We start from the raw sequence: 23,831 nt of genomic DNA, 5'->3' as shown, positions 1-23,831 counted from the left end.
CTCAGGATTCAACCCATGATCCTCAAAGAAATTAATATGTAGATTTCCGCGAAGTCTATTTGATCAAACAAATACAAAAGGAAAGCGGCAATCAGACAAAGGAGGTGTGTAGATCAAACAAAAGGACCCAAAATCAAGAAGAAAAATTTTGGTTATCGTATGACCGTGGTATTTCTAAACCTCAAAAGTATCGCTTGATAGTTTATACGAAGAACCAAACAGTTTGGTTTTTGCGACGGCATTGGAACCAAAAGTGATATTTCATCACTTCAGTACTTGGATACAGCAAGCAGTTTGTCTTCTTAGTTACCTCGAAAAAACTGTGAATTACAAATAATAGTTTTGTCTAACTATTATAAAGCTTATTACAAGGAATAAAAATCTTTCTTTACGATAGAATAATACTTATTTTGTCGTTTTCAATAGGGAAAAACCAAAAACCCCAGCTTTCAAGACAAATCGGTGAATGGACAAGTGGCTTCAAATTTCTTCAGTTCTGAACTGTGTCCCTTCTGGCGTGTTACAAAATGCAGTCGTCCTTTTATTTTGTTTTTAAAACGCGTAACCTAGGTGGTACTATCCCTACTCCTCACTCCTTAATAATGTATTTTTAACTCGATTAGTCCGCATATTAAATGTTTCGCTGATGATTTCATCAGGAAAAGTAATTGACTAAGCTGGCTGATCGTCGTGCAGTTCCAAAGGAGGCATGCCAGGACTTAAAATCATTTGCTCTAATTTTAGCCCTTTGTGTTAACTAACAGTTCTTTAGGCCTCCCTTGCCATAAATGATAAAAATCTCTTTTTTGTTGGATAGGCTTACTGGCATTCGTTTTATCTGTGGGGCATTTATACACAAAGCTTTTGCATACGTTGCTCGTTCTAGATCTGTTTAAAGGAGTATTTTTCGTTGAAGTGGTGGCTAACAACAGTGCATTATTGCTGAATTTACTCGCTTTTCTAATTGATCCTTCAACTCCATCTGGAGCCATATCAGCTTATACTAATTTTTGTCCTACAATAAAGTTCTGGTATTTTCACTTAGCAAACGTTGATCGTCAGTAAAGTGAGGTTGCTAAACTGAATTTTGAGCTAGTGTTAATTTGAATTCCTAGAATCATCATTTATAACAAGTTCTCAGCAGTGTTGTGCTGCAAAAGTACGCCAAATAATAATTTGAACTCGTTGAGAAAGAATAGATCTCTCCCAAAAATCCAATAAAAATGACGTCTATCAAAATACCATAAAACTTTGTTCATTGTCAGCAACTTACACCAAAATGCTGCGCGCTTAAAACCGCAAAATCCATGTTACTAATCAATAGAATTAAGCGAGTGAAAGGCATCTGTTTTTCATTTATCCCCACATCCTTCGGATGGCGCAGCGTGTTGCAAAGTCGACCGAATAGATGTTGTATACCTATCTCCAACAATTGCTCCACAATCCTTAGACTGTTTTGTATCGCTGTGTTTCCATTGTTACCATGCTCAACGTCTGAAATATGAATTTATTCCAGAGAGCAAGTGGAAATCAGTCATATTCATCCCTGATCGACTACTCACCAAAATATCTACCACCATGATTTGCAGACGACATATCGAGTGACAACTAAGCCTCTACAAATTTTAACACTGCATCACGTAAGTTAGTTCCTAAACCGGATACTTTGACCGCAGTTTGACGCAAATTATCAATATTACAACTTTATTTTAGGCCATAAGAGTATAAGGCAATAAGAGTACTAGAGACTAGCGAAATACACTCATTTGCATGCCCATTTTTTACGAAACACTCACCTGTGACCCAGCTGAATCTCCCTTTTTTGATTGTTTTTACTTTTTTGTTCACCTTAAAATTAGCCAAAGCTCTCCACTCAGTAGGAAAGATATAGCACTAACCTAAGCGTGTGGTATGCCTTAGGCATGGACAGTGAGTTAGTTTATCACCTGCAAGCGAAGTTAATTCCAGACAACACGCTCTTCGACAATTTTCCAGTCTTGATATTGGAATTTGAAAACCGAGAGGGCCACTGGGAACCGAAGCAAGTTAATAATAAAAAATTCCTACTCTACTTCTCTGTGTCCACTTTAGTTCAAAATTTATACCGTCACATCACCTCAGGTCACATTGTTAGCTCTCCGATGATAACATCGGTTTTGCAGCAAGCACAAGATTCAGTCCAACCTGGGTGCGCCAGTGCAACAGTGCCAACACCTCAACGATGAGCTTATAGTGAGGGAATAAAATATACGGTGGAGAACGCAAGCGCATTTCATTGAACAGCTGACCACGCGCCATATGGGGATAGTTGAACAAAATAGTCCCTATGACTGAGAAGTAACAAAGCTGACAACTTGAAAAGCCTGACTATCGTCGGATTGCCAGTATAAGGTGTACAATATAGAAAATTCGGGTAGATGGTCAAACTAATAAGAATGCAAATATCTACTGTAGTGAGGAGGATATCATGTAAGTACAATGTTTCTCACCTTTCAAATCCAGGGGTCACAGAGGGGAGCCGTCTTCAACAGCCACACTCATGGCCTATCCGTTTCACCCACTAGTACATGTCACACGCGAGAAAGTCATCCGACACAGACACACATTACAGCGGAAGGTCAGACAACCACAAACTCACGGATGAATGTCAGGACTGACTAGAAAAGACCTCTGGCACAAAAACTCTAAGGGAGCGTCACAAAATGAATTATAGGTTTGCAGGGAACGAAGAAGCATCTACTGCTACAAAGCTTTCGAGGAATTGACCTAGAAACGCCGTTTAGGGAGTATGGGACAGATCCGATATCCGCTGAATAAAGAGCTGGAACATGGTGTGAACACGCAAAACGACAGTTTCTGAATATGGCATATACAATATGAAGAAATTCTGTACCATTCTGAACAATCCTATTTACAAAAAATCTTTCTTTCAAAGTTTTGCGCTTCAATCATGTTCCACTTTAGAGATATGTAAATTCTCTTTCTAGAGAAATAAGGGTCATACGTTTGCTTCACCGATTCTCTGGAAATAATGAATAATGAATAGTGAATAATAACTATGATAATAGCGAATAATGAGGAGTTTATGAAGGGCTGCGTAGGATTTTCATAAAAAATATAACCTAAATTTAGTTTATGTACAGTGCAACAGCAAGTTCAAATGTTTTTTCCAGTTGCCCTCCGGCTTTGCCTACGGTGTAACGTTGGTTCACATATAATCCCCGGCGACCTACACGGTTTCTACATGTAGGTGATGCGGGTATTAGTGACAAATTAGGGATACCTAAAGCGCCATCCAGCGACTATGTATAATAACGCCGTCGCAAATGAGCTATTTATCGTGCAGGTCTAATTCGTATGGGAAGAATCAACGTGAGATTGTTTTCAAGGTTGCGGTAATAGCATCAGCCCTTGAAACAGATCAAGGTAAATGAAAAATTTCTTTACTATTTGTTAATTCTCACAGAATAATTATGTAACAAGGTAAATGAAAAGTTTCTTCACTGTTTGTTAATTCTCATAGAATAATTATGTAACAAGGAAAAATACGCTTACCTGTCATTTTTTGCACTTTTCAAAAGTTCCCGGATAAATTGTTTATTAAGTGCAACAGAACCGTGTCGAATTCAACAACAGAACGTTCTGACCTGCCACAATAAACCCGGAATATAAAATCCTGCAGCAAAAGCGCGTACTCTATCTGCCTTTTCAAAAATTCGCGTCGTAGTCGACCTACAAAATATTGGGATTTCGATTGGTCATAAGCAAATAGATGATTCTTTGCCAGTTCACGGGTCCACAGATTCATGGGTTAACACACAGGACCGAGGCTTCCGACCATACTGTCCAGGTCATATTTGTTCTTGTCATTAGGCGACTTCCTTTCACTCGAATGGCGCAAGCGAAAAAAGATAAAGCACTACCCTTTAAGTTCCCAGTGCTGGACAATGAGCACGCCGGCACGATGATTCGCGCAAAAAAACGCGCAAAAATGCTTTCCAGTGGATATCAGATGTATCGTGAAAACCCGTCAGAAGAAGGTCATTCAACGCATTAACTACTCGAAATTAGAAGAATGGTACCCTTATAAATGTGCGCGTTCTGAGCTTGAAACTCTTACCTCGTTTAGCCGTGTGTTGGTTTGATCAACGGTAAAAGAAAGTGCTAACGAGACCCTGCTTAAAAAGCAAGGACTCGGACTTAACGATACTTCAGGAGAAAGAGGTCGAAAACTACGAGACGCGATTCATGGGCCACCGATTTTTGACCAGCATCCATTTTCTTAGAAGCGAGTTGGACACGCTCAGTGAGATTTACGGCTTTCTTACGTCCTGGATATACAGTTTGGTTCGGCATATTCACGAGGCCGTCTGAAGTGGAACTCATAGATTATCTGGAAGCCCATGCGATCAATACAGGGAAAGTGCGCCGAATCATCCGCAGGGCGACGAATAATTTTTGAACCGATTTTCCATGATGCAGTGAGGGCATGTTTGAAGAGTGCCAGATACCTAAGCCCATTTTGATTCTATCCTCGTGATATCCTCTGGTCCATTCTCACCATGCACACCAACAGCTTTCGCTGAGTCGCCTCCGAAGAACTCATGGACGCAGTTTTCGCCAGTCGGAGAAAGACCACTGCCTTGCAGCATCTACACCCGTTTAGAGGACGCTGGCGTTGGAACTCCAGGATCTCAGGCCGTCTGCAAAAAAACAGACATGGAGCTGAAAGCATATCTGGAAGACCCTTGGTCCAGATCAGGATTAGCATCAGTGGCGGTTTGAAAGCTTAACCCCGAGGAAGTTCAATGGAGACCGGCGCAGAAGTATATTGTGTTGAGCCTACTTTCACCCAGAATGTTTCATCTGAGAGGAACGCCTTAGTCCAGCGTAGAATTTTCCATCGAAACCCGTAAGACTCGTGTTTATGGAGCAACCGGACAAGTGGAATTTGATCCCTCATTCCTGGCCTGGATTAAGCCGTGCATAAATAGGATCATATGTGCTACGCAAGAGCGGGTTGAGAAGAATCGGTTTTGAACTGTGGATATCAAGTTTTTGGCAGTGATGTGGTCTAGGCTGGCCTGCTTCGGAATATGTTCCATCACCTTGCACGGTAGGTTAGTGAGCCCAATAGGCCTGTAGCTGGCAAGCTGTAGTCGGTAAACAGTCTCGCAGATTGCCGTGAAAATCACTTCCTTTTAAACAGAGGGAATGTTACTTCCGTCAATCGACTGACGAAACGTCAGGTAGAAATACATTGCCAGTGTGAACGGCATTTCCTTCAAAATCCTCAGATGGGCTACTCCTGACCCCAACGCCCAGAATGGTTTTGTCGTGTGCGAGAGCTGAAGAACTGAAGAAGGAACTGAAGAAAATATTGGTTGGAGGTGGCTCTAGATGGGTTACTCCTGACCCCAATGCACAGAATGGTTTTGTCGTTTGCGGGAGCTGGCAAGTATCATTTTTACTGAAGAAAATATTGGTTGGAGGTGGCTCATAGTTAAATCTTGACAATATTTCATGGGACAAGCTTGCTGGGGAAGAATACGTGCCTCCATATTCCTCTCCGTTGAATTCAGACATCACTATGTGGCCATCTGAATGTTTCCCGTTTCTGTTCCTCGAAAAGAAGACGGTTTGTTTACTTCTCCAGCTGTATCATGTAACTAAATGGTGCATTTTATTCGGAACAGGTCTGATATCGTGTTTGGCAGATTTCTGATGTACTACGGTTCCACAGTTTGTGAAACGTCAACTCGCATTCTGTGTCAACTGCACTCATCGTTTCGAAAAATATAAGGAACCTCTCTCCCAGATTACGCCCGATAGTTTTACGTATCTTTTGATGCACCCGACTACATACTGGTCTTTAAAGACGATAGTGCCTCAGCCACGTGAATTTACAATGGTCGACAGTTTTATGTATCTTTTGATGCACCCGGCTACACACTGGTCTTTAGAGACGATAGTGCCTCAGCCACGTGAATTTTCAGGACAATGGTCATCTACAAATCTTTTGCTGAAGCCCGTCTCGGTTCAAAATAGTTGAGGAAGCTACCCATTTATCAGAAGCCTGCACAGCAGAAGCCCCAATATAAGTTCAATGTTTTGAGTTCCTGGTCCAGTGGCAGATGAAATCAACGGTCAGCACACACTGGTTACTCTGCTTCCATGGAGCTTTAGCGCTTGATCAGAAGAAGCGTCTTTCATTTGTGAGAATTCAGCAGGGGTGGTATTTCGCCAATGCGAAGATATGTTGAGTCAAAGAGATTTTTACTCCGATGCTAAATGTACGCCAAACGCGGTTTGCTTGAACTCCTTCCAAGAGGCCTTATAAGCGCAAAAATCACCTACCAGATAGAAATACGTGAATTGTTAGCCCAACCAAATTTGCCCAGGGATTTTACGAGTCACCGGTCATCTTACAATGAGTTTGAGGGGCGACAAAGCCAATGTCAGAAACAGAATTCCTCCCTCGCGTTTGGGTTTGAGCAAACGGTGCATCAAACAAAAGTGCAGAGGTGGAGTCGGAGAGTACAGTTGGGGTTGTATGGCTGTACGGAAGCATGGAGCAACTTGAAGTCCCTCCTCCGTTTTTCGGGCAGTTCAAAAAATGGCGTAGTTGTTTATTAATACCTCGGAGTCATTAGCGTCCGGTTTCAGCCAGTGTTCTGCAGGCGCTAATATAGATGGTTGTTCCAGGCGAGCTGATTGATGAATATTGCGTAGTTTGTTGGAAGGACTGAGGCAGTTTAAGGACAAAAATTTCAGCATTAACCCTGCTGTGCCCGGAGGGTAAAAGCACATAGGTATGCCGTCAGAAGGACTGGCAGATTCAATAGATATACGCCGGATTTTGATCCAAGACTTCAAAGGAACCCCAGCGGCGTACTTGTCTGCTTTACGACTTATAGTCTGCGACGCCTGCTGTTAAACTGCTTGGGGTTCACTCCTGAGATCTTGGTTTTGTGGGCCCTTACACTTAGTGGCATATTTTCTACCCTCGTGGTTGAAACCGTCTGTGAGCTTTTCTCGTGGCATGATCAATGACACACCTTGCACGCCTGGATTAATAATGTTTATTCTCAGCTGGTGGTGGCGCACCATCAGCCATGGCCGCAGTGGAACAGCTAGAATGAATACCTGACCGATTTCACGGACAGTCACACACATGGTCGGGATCATACGGCGCATACGTGGGCATGTCCAAAACAGAACGATCCTAATTTTACGGCCATAGATGGCAGAATGGGTTATTAGGGTTTTGCCGTCTCTCAGGGAACATATCACATCGGATCAGGATCAGACCGTTACAATTGAAATACTGCGAGCAACAACATAATGGGGAGAGGCGAAACAAGGACTCCTGGCTAGCACGGGATAAGAGACTACAAACCGCCGAAAACAAGCAAGCACAACAAACAATTTGGAGAAGTGACCTGGATGGCCAATCTGAACTAAAGGTTAAAACCATTGCTTAAGCTGCGTGGCCTCAGCCGTATTTCAGTGACCTGGATGGCCAATCTGAACTAAAAGTTAAAACCATTGCTTAAGCTGCGTGGCCTTGGACAGCTGAGCTTCCAGCCAGATTCAGGAAAGGCTTAGTTGGGAATGAAGTGATGAAATTCGCATCACCGGTGAAGTGTTGCAAGCATCGCAGAATCTCGGTGCGAAGTGAAAATGTAGAGACGCACTGGTGTCGCCGTTGAGGAAGAGTCACGTGTGGAAATTCCTCGGGAGAGTGAGATGATGCTAACACACAGTAAGGAACACGAAATCCATGAATTTGTGGGGAACACCACCTAAAGTGCATCAAGATGTTTGAATCCAAGGCCGGGTTTAATGGATTTGGGGGAACTCGTCCCAGTAGCAGTTCAATTCAGGCAAGCAATTCATTTGTATCTGCACCCAGGGCTCTTGGGAGCTTAGAAGATTCAGTCCAAATAATGCCATAAGTGTGGATGTGCCATCAAACTGAGGACGGTACTGCGCTGTCATACTTCGGTTTTTGTTCAGCTCCTCAACGGATGTTTCTGTTCAAGCATTTTGGTTGAGCAAGCTTGGACTTCCTAGCGCGCTTTTGCTGCCGAGTTGTTTTGTGAGACCATCTGGTCGCGTGTGAGTTGGATGGGACTAATTGGGAGTTCTCGTTTTTGTTGCACTCCCGCTGGTTTTATCCTTGCAGAGGACTGCACACTGAGTTCAGCATCAAGCCATTCAATAAGGCAAAGTTAACATGGCTTATTTGACCACTTCTGCTCTCCTATTGTGTTTGTGCGGACGCTCAGGTCGTCCGTAATCAGCGCGGTGCACGTAAGATTATCCGGTACATAAGTGCCCCGTTTGCGGATTTGGCCGATAACTGGGATCACAACGAGACAGACGGAGTGAGGATCAGCGCGTTGTACGTAAGATTATCCGGCATATAAGTGCCCCATTTGCGGATTTGGCCAGTACCTGGGATCACAACGAGACAGACGGAGTGAGAGCGAAGGCTGTGGGATTATCATTTTTAATGTTTATAGGGCTCGCGCAAATTGGTGCTTGTAGACAGTTCCTGAAATCGTGGTTGGAGCGTACCTAGCTGTCGCTGCGAACGAGCGGTAATTTTATGGAGCGTTCTTATGTATTATAGCGCGCTGGGCCAAAAAGGGTTAGCTATGGGATGGTCTCAAGTTTTGATGAATATGAAGGAACCGTTTCTTTTATAAGCTACAGCTTATCAGTGTTCGAGTTAGCGGTTGATTAAGTCAGGATTTAATATTGCAGGTTGACAGGTTTGACACCAAAATACCTAACTACATCCAACAAACTCATTCCGCGGGTAAGCGTATAGAGACGCATTAACCTCTCGGATCCTAGGGACCAACTATGTACCACCTAAACTTATGCGTGTCTTGTGTACACCCCCACTTTAACTTTGAATTCGTTGCGTAAAATAATGCGTATAATCACGGAGTCTCGGCACTGTAACAACCGAATAAACGCTTCATTCATTATCGACGGTGGCGCTAATTGCTAAGGCAGTAAGCTCGACATTATGAAGGTGGGCCACCTGATCACCTGTGCCAAAGTTCTAAAACGATAGTGAATTGAATATAATTTTTAGTTGGGATTTGCCCTTGAGTAAAAGTGGTTTTCAGAAAAGGGAACGGAGTGAATGAATGTTAAGGTTTCATCAGCAGATTAAGTAAACAAACCCATACTTCACCAAATTTCGTTCTATAATTTCTAGGCGGAAGTGTGGCGACGCGTACAGTCAGGAGTATGAATAGTCATCGTTGGCCATTCCATCCGGTTATCATCCATGGTTGAAGCCTTAATCAGCAGAGATATGGGCCCAGTTGCAACGATCAGTGGCCAAGACAACGCGATAATCGTTGTGAAGGACAACAGTCGGTCTTTTTCCCCGGCAATTTCATTGCGTTTCGTGATGTAACCGAGATTTCGGGCGTCGGCTCCTTTAAAACGAAAGGTTTCCCACCAGGATTGTGGTATTCGCATGTCTCGAAGCACTGTATTACCCCTTGACTATTTGCGCATAACAAACAACAGTTGCCACACAGAGGTGCATAACCACTTCAATACTGCACGGAGAACCAAGTTGTTTTTATCGCTTTAATGTACCCAAAATGAGCTTCCTAAAAACAAATTTGCGCCGAAATTCGGTAGGCGATCTCATCTAAGTGGTCGCATCAAATGGGTGAAATGTACATTGGAAATTCGGCAAGTGTCATCACTCATTTGAAGAACGCAGCAGGTCACTGAAACACGCTACGGTTTGTTTTTGTGCTGATGCCCATTAGCCGTATAATGCTACTTGCTGCAAAACATCTACCAACGGAGTAAAACTTTCTGTGCCATTATGTTTCATTTTGTGCTCAAACCACAGTCATCTTAATCTGACTTCATAATTTTGCGACCTACCAAACCTCCTTGTCTACTGAAGCGATCATACCACTGGCAGAAAATCTGGGGGAGTAATCTCCCAGCGTCGCTAAGACCCCGGGATGCCCAAATGGGCTCAAACGTTTAGACTGGTACTCTGAACTTAATTGCCTAATTGCTTTAGTCCATCAGGACACGTCATAGCTTTCGAAATTTCAGTTCCATTTTGCGAATACTGATCTCCTTTTGGATTTCATCTCGTAAACCGGCAATCACATTGCTGATGGTCAGCGACCTCGAAAGTTCACTCACCCAAACGAAAACCTACGAGCAACATGACCCTTAAACGTACAAGCTGACTAGACAGACTGCGTAAAATCCCCACAGTTTTGGTAAAATTAATTTCCGTTGACTCCTACTTAACGGCAATGCTAAGCACAGAACGCGTGCCATTTTGACTGCTTTACAAGTACTTTTCGGCCCGTTGTGCTTAAACTTACGAGGTTTCTCCCTGTTTTCCACCACTGTTTATTATCCCCGGTGGCACAATTGATAGTGACGAGAGTTTAGTTTGAATGTAGTGTTATTTTGGGTTGTTCTTCTATGGTTAAACACGCAAGGAGCCCTGCATGTCTTGTGACATACATGTATTGTTGTTACAGACATTTCACGCTATAGGCCGACACGTATACATATGCATGGCGTGTCCAGACGTTACCACTCACTGGCTTCCCACTTTTACATCCATTCAAGCTTAGATTCCCTCCAAACCTAAAGACGCTGTGTCGCTCGAACCCCGTATCTCACATACCAGTAGTTGTATATCATCTGCAAATGGGTTTGTTTACTTTGGCTGCGTGACGGACAACCGTCTGAGGAACGTTAGATGTCGCCTAAAGGGATGTAATAAAGTTTCCCTAGGGTGTCAACCGGCTTAAGCGAGAACATAGAATTCACACGCCACATCATCATAGCAGAGGACAAATTCCAGTGTGCGGCGGCGAAGTTCGCGACGTGGTTTGCCAAACAACCACGTACCCATCTTTCCTTGTTTTGAAGCGCCTATGAACATGAACTCCGGAGAGTGTAACAACTTCTCATTGGGACCGACTCATCAAATTTTAGTTTCCAGTGAAACCGTAATTGAAACAGACAGCTCACTCCGTGTTCCAAATCTCACGTTAATTTTTCTACAAGGTGACATGACTCATACATATCCATTCTTCCTCACTATTTTTGAGGTCACTCCGTCCTGTGTGGTACGCGTTGAAGTTCCTTCGGCTTCCTCCTCATCTACCAAGTGTGACCGCTAGATTGCAATTTACCGAAACAAAGAAAACCCATTATATTCACCAGTCAGCGCAACTGAACAGTGGTGGCCTCCTGCTGTGAAATAAACGGGTGCTGAACAAACTGCGGCTACTGAAAGCCTGAATCGCCACGAAGGCCATAAACCACCAAGGATCCAAGGGGAGATCATGCTGTACCTGACTGATGACCCGACCCCGGTGGTCGCGGATATTCCATCACAGCCCATTTTGCGGTGTCAGTAGGCGAGAGCAATTTTATATGGGCTGTGTAACCCAACCAACCCAAACCAACACAGCGGCTGTTTAGACAATAACGGTTGCCCACCGTGCGGTGGGGTTCTCCGACTTGTGCATGTACATGGCATAGTACTGTTTTTTAGTCGCTGCACCTCCAGAAAGCATAAATGATAATCTGTAAAGCAAAAACAACCTTTCATGTTGCTACAGTAATATTAATTATTCTCAAGTGGGTGGTATACCCACAGGCGTGATGTTAATGGTACAGTCAGAATAGTAGCATGCGGTGAATACTCGGGCAGAAGTGCCACAGCTATCAGATTTTCCTCTCTCGTGGAACACGTCAAGCTTAGCGAGATTAGACCGTTGCAATTTGAAAATGGTGGGAAGCAACATAGAGGGGGGTCGAAAATTAGGCAGCTTGCCTGACACACGTCGGCAAAACTGCAAATTGCGGAAAATTCGTGGAAGCAGAAGAACAAACCTGAGGAAGGAGCAATGTTGCGGGGATCCGGCCGGTAGAGTTGAACTAAAAACTAAAACCGTCGCTCAGGATACGTAGCCTTAGAGAGTTGGGTTCACAGTCAGGACCTCAAACGTGAGTGCGGATGATTAATTGGGATATGTGGTAATCTGAATATTGAATCACGGTATACAGCGACTCTGTATCGATTCAATGGCGTCGTTGTTGGGGGGGAATCGTGTATAGATGTTCCTTTGAAGAGTGAATTTACGCTAAGATCTAGGAACCAAATTGAACAGTAGAAAAAATGGCCAAAGTTGTCTGCAGCGGAAACCGGAAGCCCACCGAGATGGTTAGATCCGGAAGAAAGTTTTAGCTGATTAGAGTGAACTCATCCCGGTGGGGGGCTGGGGTCAGCTAAATAATTTGTTCATGGTTGCAGACAAGTAGATGAGTGGGCGGGCGAGCGAACTCAAGAATAGGAAGAAAATAGCTGCGCCAATAGACTGGTTATGGCACTGCCATGCGTTCATTGCAATGACACACTACGTTTTCCAGACAACCCCTTAACAGAAGTCATGTTTGCAATCGTCGAACTGGGGGTGTGAAATTCTACAAGTAGCGGGATTTTCGGTTGGTCAAGAGGGATCCACAGGGGTAGAATAGTGCCGAGGTGGGATCATAGGTAGTTTTGGTTCGGTTGAAGATCCCTTTATGTGTAAAGCACAGACAAAGAGGATTGGATACCCACCATGCAGAACGTTCGAAGCTTGGAAAGACGGGGGAATGGTATGAGATCAGTAATACTCGTTGGGTTGGAAGAAGCATCAAATAGAACTAAGTGCATTAGCAGGGATAAATCAACCTGAATCTTATTTCAAGGGGCTAAAGAATAGGCTGAGAGGAGAGTGGTGGGTTTCTGCGTGGTAGCCTAGCAATCAAGGGCTGGCTATGCCTGCCATTATGCCATCATAGTAAAAGAGACGTCGGAAAAACACTATAGTTATGCAGATAGTATGCAAAACCTAAGCACTGTTTGGGATAAACCTCAAGAAGGATAGACCATTCTATCTGGAATTTACTGCGTAAATTGAACGGTGCCATAATTTGGGAGGGAAATGAGAGCAAGGTAAATGGCCACCAGTTCCCGGGGCACTGCTGTCAGCTTCCGGTATGGTTCTCCGGCTACCCAAAAATCTACCTTACCAGGAATGTGTGGCGAAAAAATAAAGCTAACAACGCTAAATTGAGCATAAAATATTAAAGTGGTCTTATGAAACAGACGCAATAACAATTGTTCTCTTTAAAATAGTACATCGTTGGCCCAGGTTAGCGAATAAACAGCAGTCCAACCATGGTTGTTCAGGGGTCTACTTTTGAACACTTGTCACATATTATTGATTCCCAAAATAGTCTGAAATGTTTTGATACCGGAGATAGCACATGAAACTCGCGAATGACCGCTGTAAGCGCGAGCGAGGAGGCTGACGGGTAACTGAGCTTCGCTTATTACGCAATGATTTGAGGCCCTAGCTTATAGATCTCGGACACCGTGTGTGGTGGACGATGTGGTTACAGGGTGTCTATTAATTGATTTATTTATTTTCTGTAGTTTTGGGAAAAGGTTTGTTGGAGACCAGAATTGCACTGTTGCCGCTTGAACCTCCCCAAGCCAACACGCTTCACTTGACCTACAACGAAATTCGTCATCTTGTTAACGAAAAGCAGTCAATCCAATAGTGTAAAGCGTCTTTAAATTTGAAACCTGTGCTCGTTCACCGCAACTTACTTCCTTAGATGTCAAATATTTCCCCTCCTGTAAAGGTGACTAACACGTCTAAAAGCAGCCCAAGACAACCATTTTTGTGCCTAAATTACGGTGTCCGTGGCGTGTTCTGTCCATGAGCTTGTTTGCCCACAATTCGAAGTACGAATGTTCAAATATAAGTGGTTTACTATGGACACCAAGGTTTTGAATTGCGACCAAAAAATATCCTTTAAACAGATCAAACCTAAGGGCAGGCAACCCACAAATGAAAATATTTAAAAAAAATAACACGTGCGGTACACCACTGACTGCCACAGGGTCAAATAATTGTATACCTACACTGAAAATATTGAAGGTTATCCACAACCCTCATTATATTTCGCAGCTAAATGTTTTGAATAACGTACACGTGATGGTGGGGCCTGCATAATTCTTTGATCTTGTGGGCTATAGTAGGCAGGACTTTCATCCTGAATGTTCAAACATTATTGAGATCTCCGAAGACTGCATCCAAAATAACAACTTTCTTCTAGTCAAAATTTCAAAAGCGCCAAAAACCTGCAGAAGATTCAGCCCATTCTTGTCACAAGTAGCATAAGTCTTTTGGCATTACATGACCAAAGACTTTAATATACGTCAAAAGTGGGAAAATACACACCAGAGAAGAATGACAGCCGTAAAACATCTGCCATGACAGGAAAATTAAATTGTACCTAAGCGCTTTGAGCTCTCAGCCTCTGACAAGCGATAGATATGGCAAGTGCTTCAGATGAGTCACAGCACTGTCAGTGCGAGATAACGACCCCTTAACTTAGATCATCCATAATTTGGATGAGTTTTATGATGCCCACTTGGTCCTATGCAGCTCCCATCCAACAGCAAAACCAGTGGGTTTATTCAGCCTTACCATAACCATTATTTCTGGATGCGGACTGCAAATTCTCGTGCTTCAAATACCTTCATTTATCCATCATGCTTATGTTTTCCATAGCTCAAATGTTCACGGTCAGCAACGGATTCTGATTTCTGTTCAACCGGAATGAATTTATTGGCAAAGTGCTCGTTTCTAGCTGAGTTTGTTGTTCGTCTGTTTTGTTCTCTACGATTTACAATTCCGCATTATGTAGTAGGCATAGCTCCTGGTCTTCATCCTCTGTTCTATTGTTACTCATAATGTGTGGATTGTAAAGGCTTGGTTATGCCACATTTGATATAAGCCCTGCAAATAGGGATAAAACGCATGACTGTTGAGTTTTTGAATGGGAGTCTTTTTACACGATATGCACCCCAGAATGTCAGTATGGATGTGCAAACTGTACCCACCTAAACCAGTAAATTCGCACCTTGACCCTACAGTAAACAGAAAGTCACTTACAGACAAGGTTTCCAGAATCCACCACACACCTTGACCCTACTGTAAACAGACAGTCACTTACAGACAAGGTTTCCAGAATCCGTTATCACAGGACGCGGCACATTGACTGATAACCCATTCATGCACGAGTGCCTTCAAAGCACAGTCCGTATTTTCTGAATGGCCTGGAGCAAGACACATGGCACAAAACTGCCCGACCTAATTTATGTTTTCGGCACCAGAATCTTCTTAAAACGAGTGTAGCTCTACCGGATTTGATTAACTTTCTTCTTGTGGGTATTCTGTATGAAAAGATGTCCTCTGCATCTTGGGGTGAACCAGGCCGGTACTTGAACCATGAGTCAACATTCGTACAATCCTGTAAAACTGTGAAGGTAAATAACGTTTCCAGCACTGCTGTTTGGTGCGCAATATCGCTAAGCAAGCGATATTTTGGGACAATTCAAAAAAATTCCAGCTGGCTGTTTGAGGCATTGTGGAATTATAACTATGGTGGCTTTCATATTTGCCTGCTGACAAACGACTTTTGTTTTCGACGTTTTTAAATGGTATTTGGTGAGGCCGGTTAATTGTGTAACGCATGATTTTGCTACGGCCAAAGGCCAAGCCAATATTTCGGAATAATGGAAGCCTAAGCCACAAGAGAATGTGTCGTGCGTAAACGTGCCTATTTCAGATTGACCGACAACTAAGAGCTCCGCCTGGCCGCTGGTGGCTGATGGCAATGTTCCTAATTTCGTTTCATTTTTGCTCAATATTAGAAGAGCTTTGCGGAACGCAGGAAAGCTCACCGCACTCAAGTTTGGTCCCATTCATAAGCAGGCAGCTGCTAGAACACTGTTGTGAAAGGAGCTTACGATTATTCCCAGGTTTGGCACCCACGTCGGATTCAGGACTCATAAGTGACCTCAATGAATTAAGTCAGCCTACAGCCGCTTGGAAGTTTCCATACATTGCGACTGTTTAAAAGCAATTCTTGGTGACTTGTGGAATGGCTAGTTGTCAAAAAGATGCTTTTTCCTGCAAGTTGGAGCCTCAGTCATTAGGCGCGAGCGAAAGTTATATATATATATATATATACTTTATCTATGACCGGTCCCCGTAGAAGTGGATAGCCGGTCACCTTAGATTTCGCTTTTTACGTGAAAATATTAACACAAAGTGGCTATGAACTGCGGGATGAGAGCTATAAAAATGGGAACCCACGCTGCAGCGGCTGCTGAATCGCCCACAGGCCGTAGGTTGTAGTGGGTATAGAAATAGGCCGCAGTAAACCCAGTAACTTCACCTAGGTCTTGTTTCTTGTTTTGAACTGTGACAAATGTCTATATAAAACCTCTCGTGTGCACAGTACAACCTCTTCAAAATGTTGTGCGTTGCCAACCACGGAGAATGGAGGACGAAAATAATCGAAAAGCGTATGTAGTGGGGAAGATACTGGCGGTCGTGCTTCACCGATGCACGCACACTCCAGATCTTTATAAGCAGGAGGGAGCAGGAGAGTTAAAAGAAACACCAGAGAAAGATAGAAGGCATTAGCGATCTTATGTTTCTACCTTTCTGCTCTGTTGTATACATGGCAAAAACGGTTACTAGGCCAGTGTCAAAGAGCGACTCCCAACGTGGCATGACGATGTGTGAGCCTGCAAATTTCATGGCCGTTGTGTAGGTGGACACCCACAGTGTCTAGAACATAAGGTAAAGACATTTAAAACACTCAAGTTCTTTGACCAAAAATCCCGATCACGAGGGAACGGATGTTGACGGGAGGCTGACCAACCAAGCGAGCTTCGTCAACGGACCGGGTTTCGCGACTCTTGCAACCTCAAAGTGAAGGATCAGAATAACTGGTTAGCCAGACGTCTCTACATTGATCAACTCAGCGGGAAAAGCTCTCTGGATGCCGATATGACGCCAAGAATTTTGTCTGATTCACTGTAACTCTCGATGACAGTTGTACCACGGTGTGTCCAAAACCATTGCAGTGTAACACCTTGGCGATACAGAATGCGCCCGAATACATAAACGTTCATATAATCTATGGTGTCGCACGTTGGCCCTCGTGGCATCCCAAGCTGGATATCAGTTTCCCATTTATACGTCTACATTTAATTGCATGCAACAGTGAAGGAAGCTTAGATCGGCATCGCGTAATTGCTTGTTCCCATCCCAAAAACGCGGATTGATGCCTGCCTGAGCACCTTGGTAAGGTTGAATGCTTCGTGGAATAATACGCTTGTCCGGATGAGGTAAAATTAAATTCTATTCACATAAGACCGCACATAAATGCGTACCGTGGCAAGCAGCACAGTTTCTTACCCGTATTAATTACGCAAGTGCAACCCCGAGGTATTTACCGCCACCCAGCAGACACGCCACAGTTGAAGAATAATGAGGAACTTACCGTGATTAATTATGAGTTGATTAAACCTAAACAGTTTTCAACCAGCTCAAAGGCTATTCTGGAAGGGATGATCCTAAAATTCACTGAAACTACTTATCTATGTTGGTGCAATCCACTACACGTGAATTCGAGCCAAAGTGATATGATTTTTCAGTCCTTTTAAGTTGTTGGTGCAGTAAAGAAAAAGCAAGGTAAAAAACTTATCAGTGCAAAACTGCAGTACGAAATCCCTATATTATATACCTATTTTATGGGAGGAGCTTAAGTTTTAAAATTTTAATTATTACTGGGAGATAAACAGCCGTCGGCATTATCGTGGTGCACAACTCTGTCTGTTTTCGGCGGTAGTGTGTTTCGTGCAGAGGAATACTCAAATATCATTTCGCCAAAACACCGGGTTGATACCCCGGGCATATCATCACTATGCGCACACTGAACAATAAGCGCCATTTCGTAGTATTCCGGTAACGCAAAGTGCGATGTTGCTTTATCCCTAATTAAAGCAAAATGAAAATGTATGCGGAATATTACAGGCAGTGAAGGGACCGCAGTTATGCTTAAGCATAAGAAAAGAGCATACCGATTGTTCAGTTGCAATCCGCAGCTTTATATAAGTCACAAGTTTTAAAGACTTTCCGATTATATTTTCAGACACGTCGCTGCAAGACCTTTGTAAGCATGACCGTCAACACAGTCGTGGTTACAGAAAAATTAACACAGGTTAACATTTACCAGTCGGCCTAGATAACATTTATTTTATTATATTACAACACTTTTCCCCATTTTTAGCAAGAAATGTTGGTCCGCTGAAATTCTGCCCATTAGCTGCTCAATATTCCACCATGCCTCTGGTGTTTGTGGAGCACTTATTTTTAACTTCATGCCGCAAAATTTACCCAAAAACAGAAGTCCTTTATTTTGTTGGCCATATCTTAGTTCTATCTCACATTATGAGCAACAGACAGATATCATTTATATTTGATCCGCTCGCTGCTTTTTATTCAAAAAGCATGAACTGCTTGATCCACTTTTTGTTGTTGTTTGACTTCCCATGTGATTCAGAGTCGCCTGTCTGTGTGTCACATTCATCAGGGTTGCATTTGGGTCGATATCGATGTGTTTATTGATCGGTTTCCGTGTATAATTTTATGTCTTGGAAAACTTTCACAAACGTGTTATGGCGTTGATAGTCTTTACATTTAAATCAATAATATTTTACAGCAGGAGGTATGACACACATTAATCAACGGTTACTTATGTTTCCTAGATAATTTTCGTTGAGTGCCGACAAACGATAAAAACTCTTGGTAATCCAGTTTTCCGTCGTTGTTTTTATCATGCTGTTTAATCCATTGCATGATCCCGGAGGTCATAATTGGGATTCCAATACGATCGAAGACGTGTTTGAGCTCCGTGACAGAGATATCTCCAGATCGGTCACAGTCAAGTTGTTCGAACACAATGTCCCAGCTTTTCGAAAAATAGACATGTTTTATAGTAGATGCGTGGGGTTTTGAGAAATATCAAAACGAAATAAACAAAGATAACTAGATTTTTATAGGCATTATGAATTGGATTGAATATGTATATTCGTGATGAACTTCAAACCTATGAAATACGCCACGAAAACCTTTACGAGGAGTTGCGTTTGGTAGGGCAAATATACTAAACCAGTCATCAGATAGCGTAACTGAACGAGCAGAAAGTTCATTTCACTTAACTCCATCAGATAAAACAGCTTCAGAAAACCGAACGCTTTGTGGCCGCACACCAATAGAACAAACTACTCCAAACCGTATTGTGGGCTTGGATCTCACCCCATAGGTTTGTTGGGATTTTGAGTACGCCAATTTAAAACGTCAGAAAATTGCTAAGCTTGTGCACCACAAAACTACTGTTCCTTAGCAGAAAGTATTGCGAAAAGCGTGGTTTCTAACCGAAATTAGTTTTGATAATTATCTCAGTGAGTCACCTCTATGGTAAAAATTGTTCATATGTATATATTGTAGGCAATAACACACCAGTCCACCAATGAATGTTCTACTCCTCTAATATAATGTTCGTTTATAGCAGCCAGTGGTTCCTCAGTTAACGGCGCCAAAGCACTCCGATTTTAGAAGCCAGGGCTTCTTATCAGAACCAGAAAGTTGTAATAATTCCCTTTCCTCTGTCCCAAGTAAATTTGCATATACAATGAAATTCTTGTAACAATAGTCCATGTAAGGTCATCGCCGCATCAGGTTTGTCGTACCGTTTGAGGATCATCACTCATTTGGCAACGGACACTGCCCTACGCTTGGAAGATGGAGATCAACGTATTGCAAAAACTCTCTTACGAGTGGCTCTTTAGGAAGCTATGGGAGTGAAATAAGATGTTCTAAGAAGGTTACTAAAAGATGTAACCGTAAACGAGGCCTTCAAGACTGTAATGTATTCCTTGAAAGCCCATAAAAGTTTTAAACTGTTGCTCGTCTATGAATAATATTCCTTGGAGTAATAAGTATTCTCTTCCTATCACTGTATTTTATCACTATCGAAAGGTGAAAGTCCTGCCATTCTTCGAATGTAGCTTTGGAAAGTGGTGATAATTTAGAAAATTCTAGTTTGTGACTGAAAAATTAGAAAACAATAAAGTAGAACCGTCTACTGAACAGTTTGCCTACTTAATTGATGCTGCTCAACAAGCACCATCTAGCCATAAACAGGAAGCGTTTTTCCTGGCAGATCACCAAGTTGTCAAACGTTTTTAAGTTCCTAGACTTGACTGAAAGACACTGAGGAGGTGAATAACGGGACCTAATGCAGCTAAAAAAAGATGGAATTAACAGAACAGTCTCATATAAAGACAGTCACCCACATATCTGATTCTAGAAAAGTATTTTTGTCTGGTTCATTAACTAACCAATGAATGATTTTATTTGGCAACAAAATTTTCATACAAGTTATCTAGCTATCTTGCTAAGTTTGCACCTTCTGGTGTGGCACTTCACTTTTCAGCTGACTGTCACAATGGATGCTCTGTGGTGATGTACGAAAGTTATTCTATATCAGTACATATGGCTATCATATGCGTGGTGAACAAAAAAGTAAAACACAAGTTTTAAGGCTATTCAGACAAGTCTAGTACAATTATTCGGTGCCCCTCACCAATGAGTTGGCGACTCGTTTTCCTGTTTTACACGGAGCCTTTAGTCCGGCCACAGAGTACCAAAGAGAGTGTTCACCGACAGCAATGACTTGATCAATATTCTAGTGAAAATATTAATCCAAAAACTTTTGTTGTAAATCTTTTGAACTGCACATTTTACTTGGCATTCTCAGCTACGCTTTTTTTACTTTGAATTCTCAGCTTTGCTTTTAAGGGGAGAAAAGGGTAAACATTCTCCCTGCTACGATTCCAAGGTCTCCAAGTTGAATTTTATTATAGGACTATCTTACATAATTTATATTCACGACGTAGTAAATTTTCACAGATTGCACTTACTCTATCTCAGGGTCAAGCGACATGCACAGCGCAACATGATATTCGTTTTTCGAAATTAAACCGTCATCATCCATGTCGAGGAAGGACATTAGTGACTGGAACAAATATTGTATGTAAGAATGTCACTGAGGACCCAGCTGATATCAAAAAAGATATTATAGATTGCGGTACATTTTTTACTTTAAAACCGGACAACAGGTCCAGTGATCTAGATCACTGGTTATATCCTTAACTTTGTAACGCGGTAATGAGCGTTAGTATCGCTAGAAAACTGAGATTTATCGTCTTTAGTTGTTTTTGGAACTGCTTCTTGGTTGCGTTTTCAACCGACGAGTTTGTTACTTAGTTTGTATTGGAACTAGTACATTTCTAAGTGAATACTGGACGTCCTTGCTAAAGGAGATATTTTCAAAAGCAGTGATTATGCTTTTCGAGAAATGCACTAATATGCAGATCAATTTGGTTTTCCAGCTGGAGGACAACATAAACGCGAGATTCAATTGAGTCTCCCGTGAAAACCAAATTTATTTTCAAATGAGTGTATTTCTCGAAAACACAGCAATTTGGGTTCAATTAAATCATAAGGTTGACGGAAACTCGGGGACTGCGCCTACCTGATGAGCCCCAAGAAGAACGAAACCGGTCGTGGGCTGTCCGAAGAGTTTCAGCAAACTTGTGAGTAGTTTCCTCAGAGATTATGCTGTTTTATGAAGTTCTGCAATCTGAAAAGACTAGTTTTAGGAACGAATTGTCCGACATTGAAGGTATTAACGAATTTACCTAGCAATATACTTTGTAACCCATCTGTTCGACTTCCATGATGCGTCAGATTTTTTGAACACCTATAAAACCAAGTTTTGCGGTATAAATTCAAAAAAGATTCTAGTTGGTGGGGAAGCCCATAGATGGGGAAAAATACACTATTGGCGCACAGTTCAACGTGTGCCATACGCATAATGAGTAGCAAGACTCCAGAATCGGGGTCTACCCAAACTCTTGTGTTACTGAATGACTTGAGAATGCCAAAATATTTAACCTTATAACTGCTGAAAAATTTTCACTCCCAAACGGATGGTGGAGTTGCTTTCTTGTGACAAGTTTAAGGCACCAAGACGATTATGATTCATGTATGGGGAAATAATGAATCAAGAGCACCATTGTCATATAGCATGCATAACCTGCGCATTTGAGCCCCTAAACACACGAAGACATATGACAGTTTGACAGTTGGGTTTGAATGTCCATAAATAATCAAGTTTAGGAGGATAAATATTAAGCGAAGAAAGAAAACCTGAAGGTTCATGTGATAGAAGCAGGTGGCCAAAATTGTCCGGTACGACCAGCCTGCGAGCCGCAGCTTAGGTAGGATTTAATGTAGATTTAATTCACTCCATTGACTATAGGCCAAGCAGCCAATAGTTAACAACGGAAGTTGCCACATTTATTGCTAATGGTATTTTAAACATTGGTTGGTTTTTGTTGCTACATTACTAAAAATAACCCACGCTAAAAACTGGCAGTTTTAGACAGCTGCCTTCGTTGTACGAAACTTTATTGGGGAGGCACATTCAGCCTGCTCAATTTTTGAGAAAACAAGTAGTAATCTTTATCAAATTAGAAAAAAACGTTGACTCTTAATCCAATCATTTCCATCTTTTCTTTCTCATCGTATGTGATCGTTGTTTTGCTTAAAAACGACGAAAATTTATTTACATGCTTGCGCAAGGACAATATCAACAACTATTGTCAAACAACAACCATCAACAACCTAAAGTTTCATGACTGTTCCGTCACTTCATATCTTACTGTTGGAACTTCAGTGTGATATGTGGTTGAACATGCTTACTACAAACCAGAATTTCCGAAAGGTTTTTCCTTCCCCTTTTCAATTGAACACATCTACTTAACGCCAAAGTTGCTGCCAAAATGAAGACGCTATGGTAGCTCTTTGTCCATATTTTTGCACATTATTTGAATATAGGAACCAGCTACCTTAATAATAAACCGCAGTGACTTAAGCAAACTAACCGAAATCTTAAGCCAATCTAGCCCAGAAGGGAGTAGATGTTTCGACAGTTTTACTTTCAGAAAAACATACCAATCAGTCCAAGTTAGTGAGATAAAACGCAACCGCTTACCTCAACATCTGCTTCCGTAGCGCCAAGCTCGAGCATCCCTTTGTGCAATTCCTCCTGTGTTATCTTATCTTGCCAGTTCACATCAAGCTTTTCAAACAGGGCCAGAAGAGCTCCTTTTGACATTGTTTTTGTAACCTTACAATGCGATCTGTCATGTCATGTGAATATAAACATATATATATGAGTCTGTACTATATGGTTTGCTATGCGCTGTTAGTTTCTTTAACCGGTTGTTGGTTGATAGATCGCATTGTAATCGATGGCGCTATTTTTGTTTATGCAATGCGTTGACTGGTCAAAAGTTTAGCACACCCTATGGCGTCACTGTGCAGCAACACCAAGTGCTTCACATTTAATTCAACTGGTGGGTTAAAATTCATTTGAAGAATCCACTGATGGAACTTAAAACAAACGTACCAAAGGTTGACTTTTTGGAGAACTTTTGTCTACTTGCTCCATTGGCTTGCATCCCATTAATGACTGCCCGATGAGGCATACCTAACACAGTGCCCATTTCTTGAAAGAATAGCTAAAAGCCCGCCCTGCAAGTCTCAAAATTTATGATAATTGGTGGGTCCATCAGGAAATTCCAAGATGCTACGAGTTCTCGGCTTGTAGTTTGAACACAACCACTAGGCAGCGAGCAGTCGATCAGAAGTTTCGTTATCTCAAACAAAGGCAGTGTGTATGTACATACTGGGTGAAGTAACTTGCTTATCAGCCGCCCATGGATGAACAGTCACGTGCTTCAACTACTAGCC

General features: G+C 42.3%; 1 protein-coding gene across 1 annotated transcript in view; it reads right to left on the bottom strand.

Annotated features, from left to right (window-relative positions):
* Positions 1–18,363: 18,363 nt before the first annotated feature.
* Positions 18,364–23,831, bottom strand: part of T265_10876 (hypothetical protein) — a gene marked incomplete at both ends in the record, with an annotated part of 12,341 nt that continues 6,873 nt past the window's right edge. The window contains 3 exons of the mRNA XM_009177370.1: positions 18,364–18,918; positions 20,933–21,027; positions 23,071–23,218. Coding sequence (XP_009175634.1) covers positions 18,699–18,918; positions 20,933–21,027; positions 23,071–23,218 — 463 coding nt within the window. The remainder of the gene's footprint in view (positions 18,919–20,932; positions 21,028–23,070; positions 23,219–23,831) is intronic.

Source organism: Opisthorchis viverrini, assembly GCF_000715545.1.
Source record: "Opisthorchis viverrini unplaced genomic scaffold opera_v5_422, whole genome shotgun sequence".
NCBI lineage: Eukaryota > Metazoa > Platyhelminthes > Trematoda > Opisthorchiida > Opisthorchiidae > Opisthorchis > Opisthorchis viverrini.
This window is presented reverse-complemented; position numbering and strand designations above follow the sequence as displayed.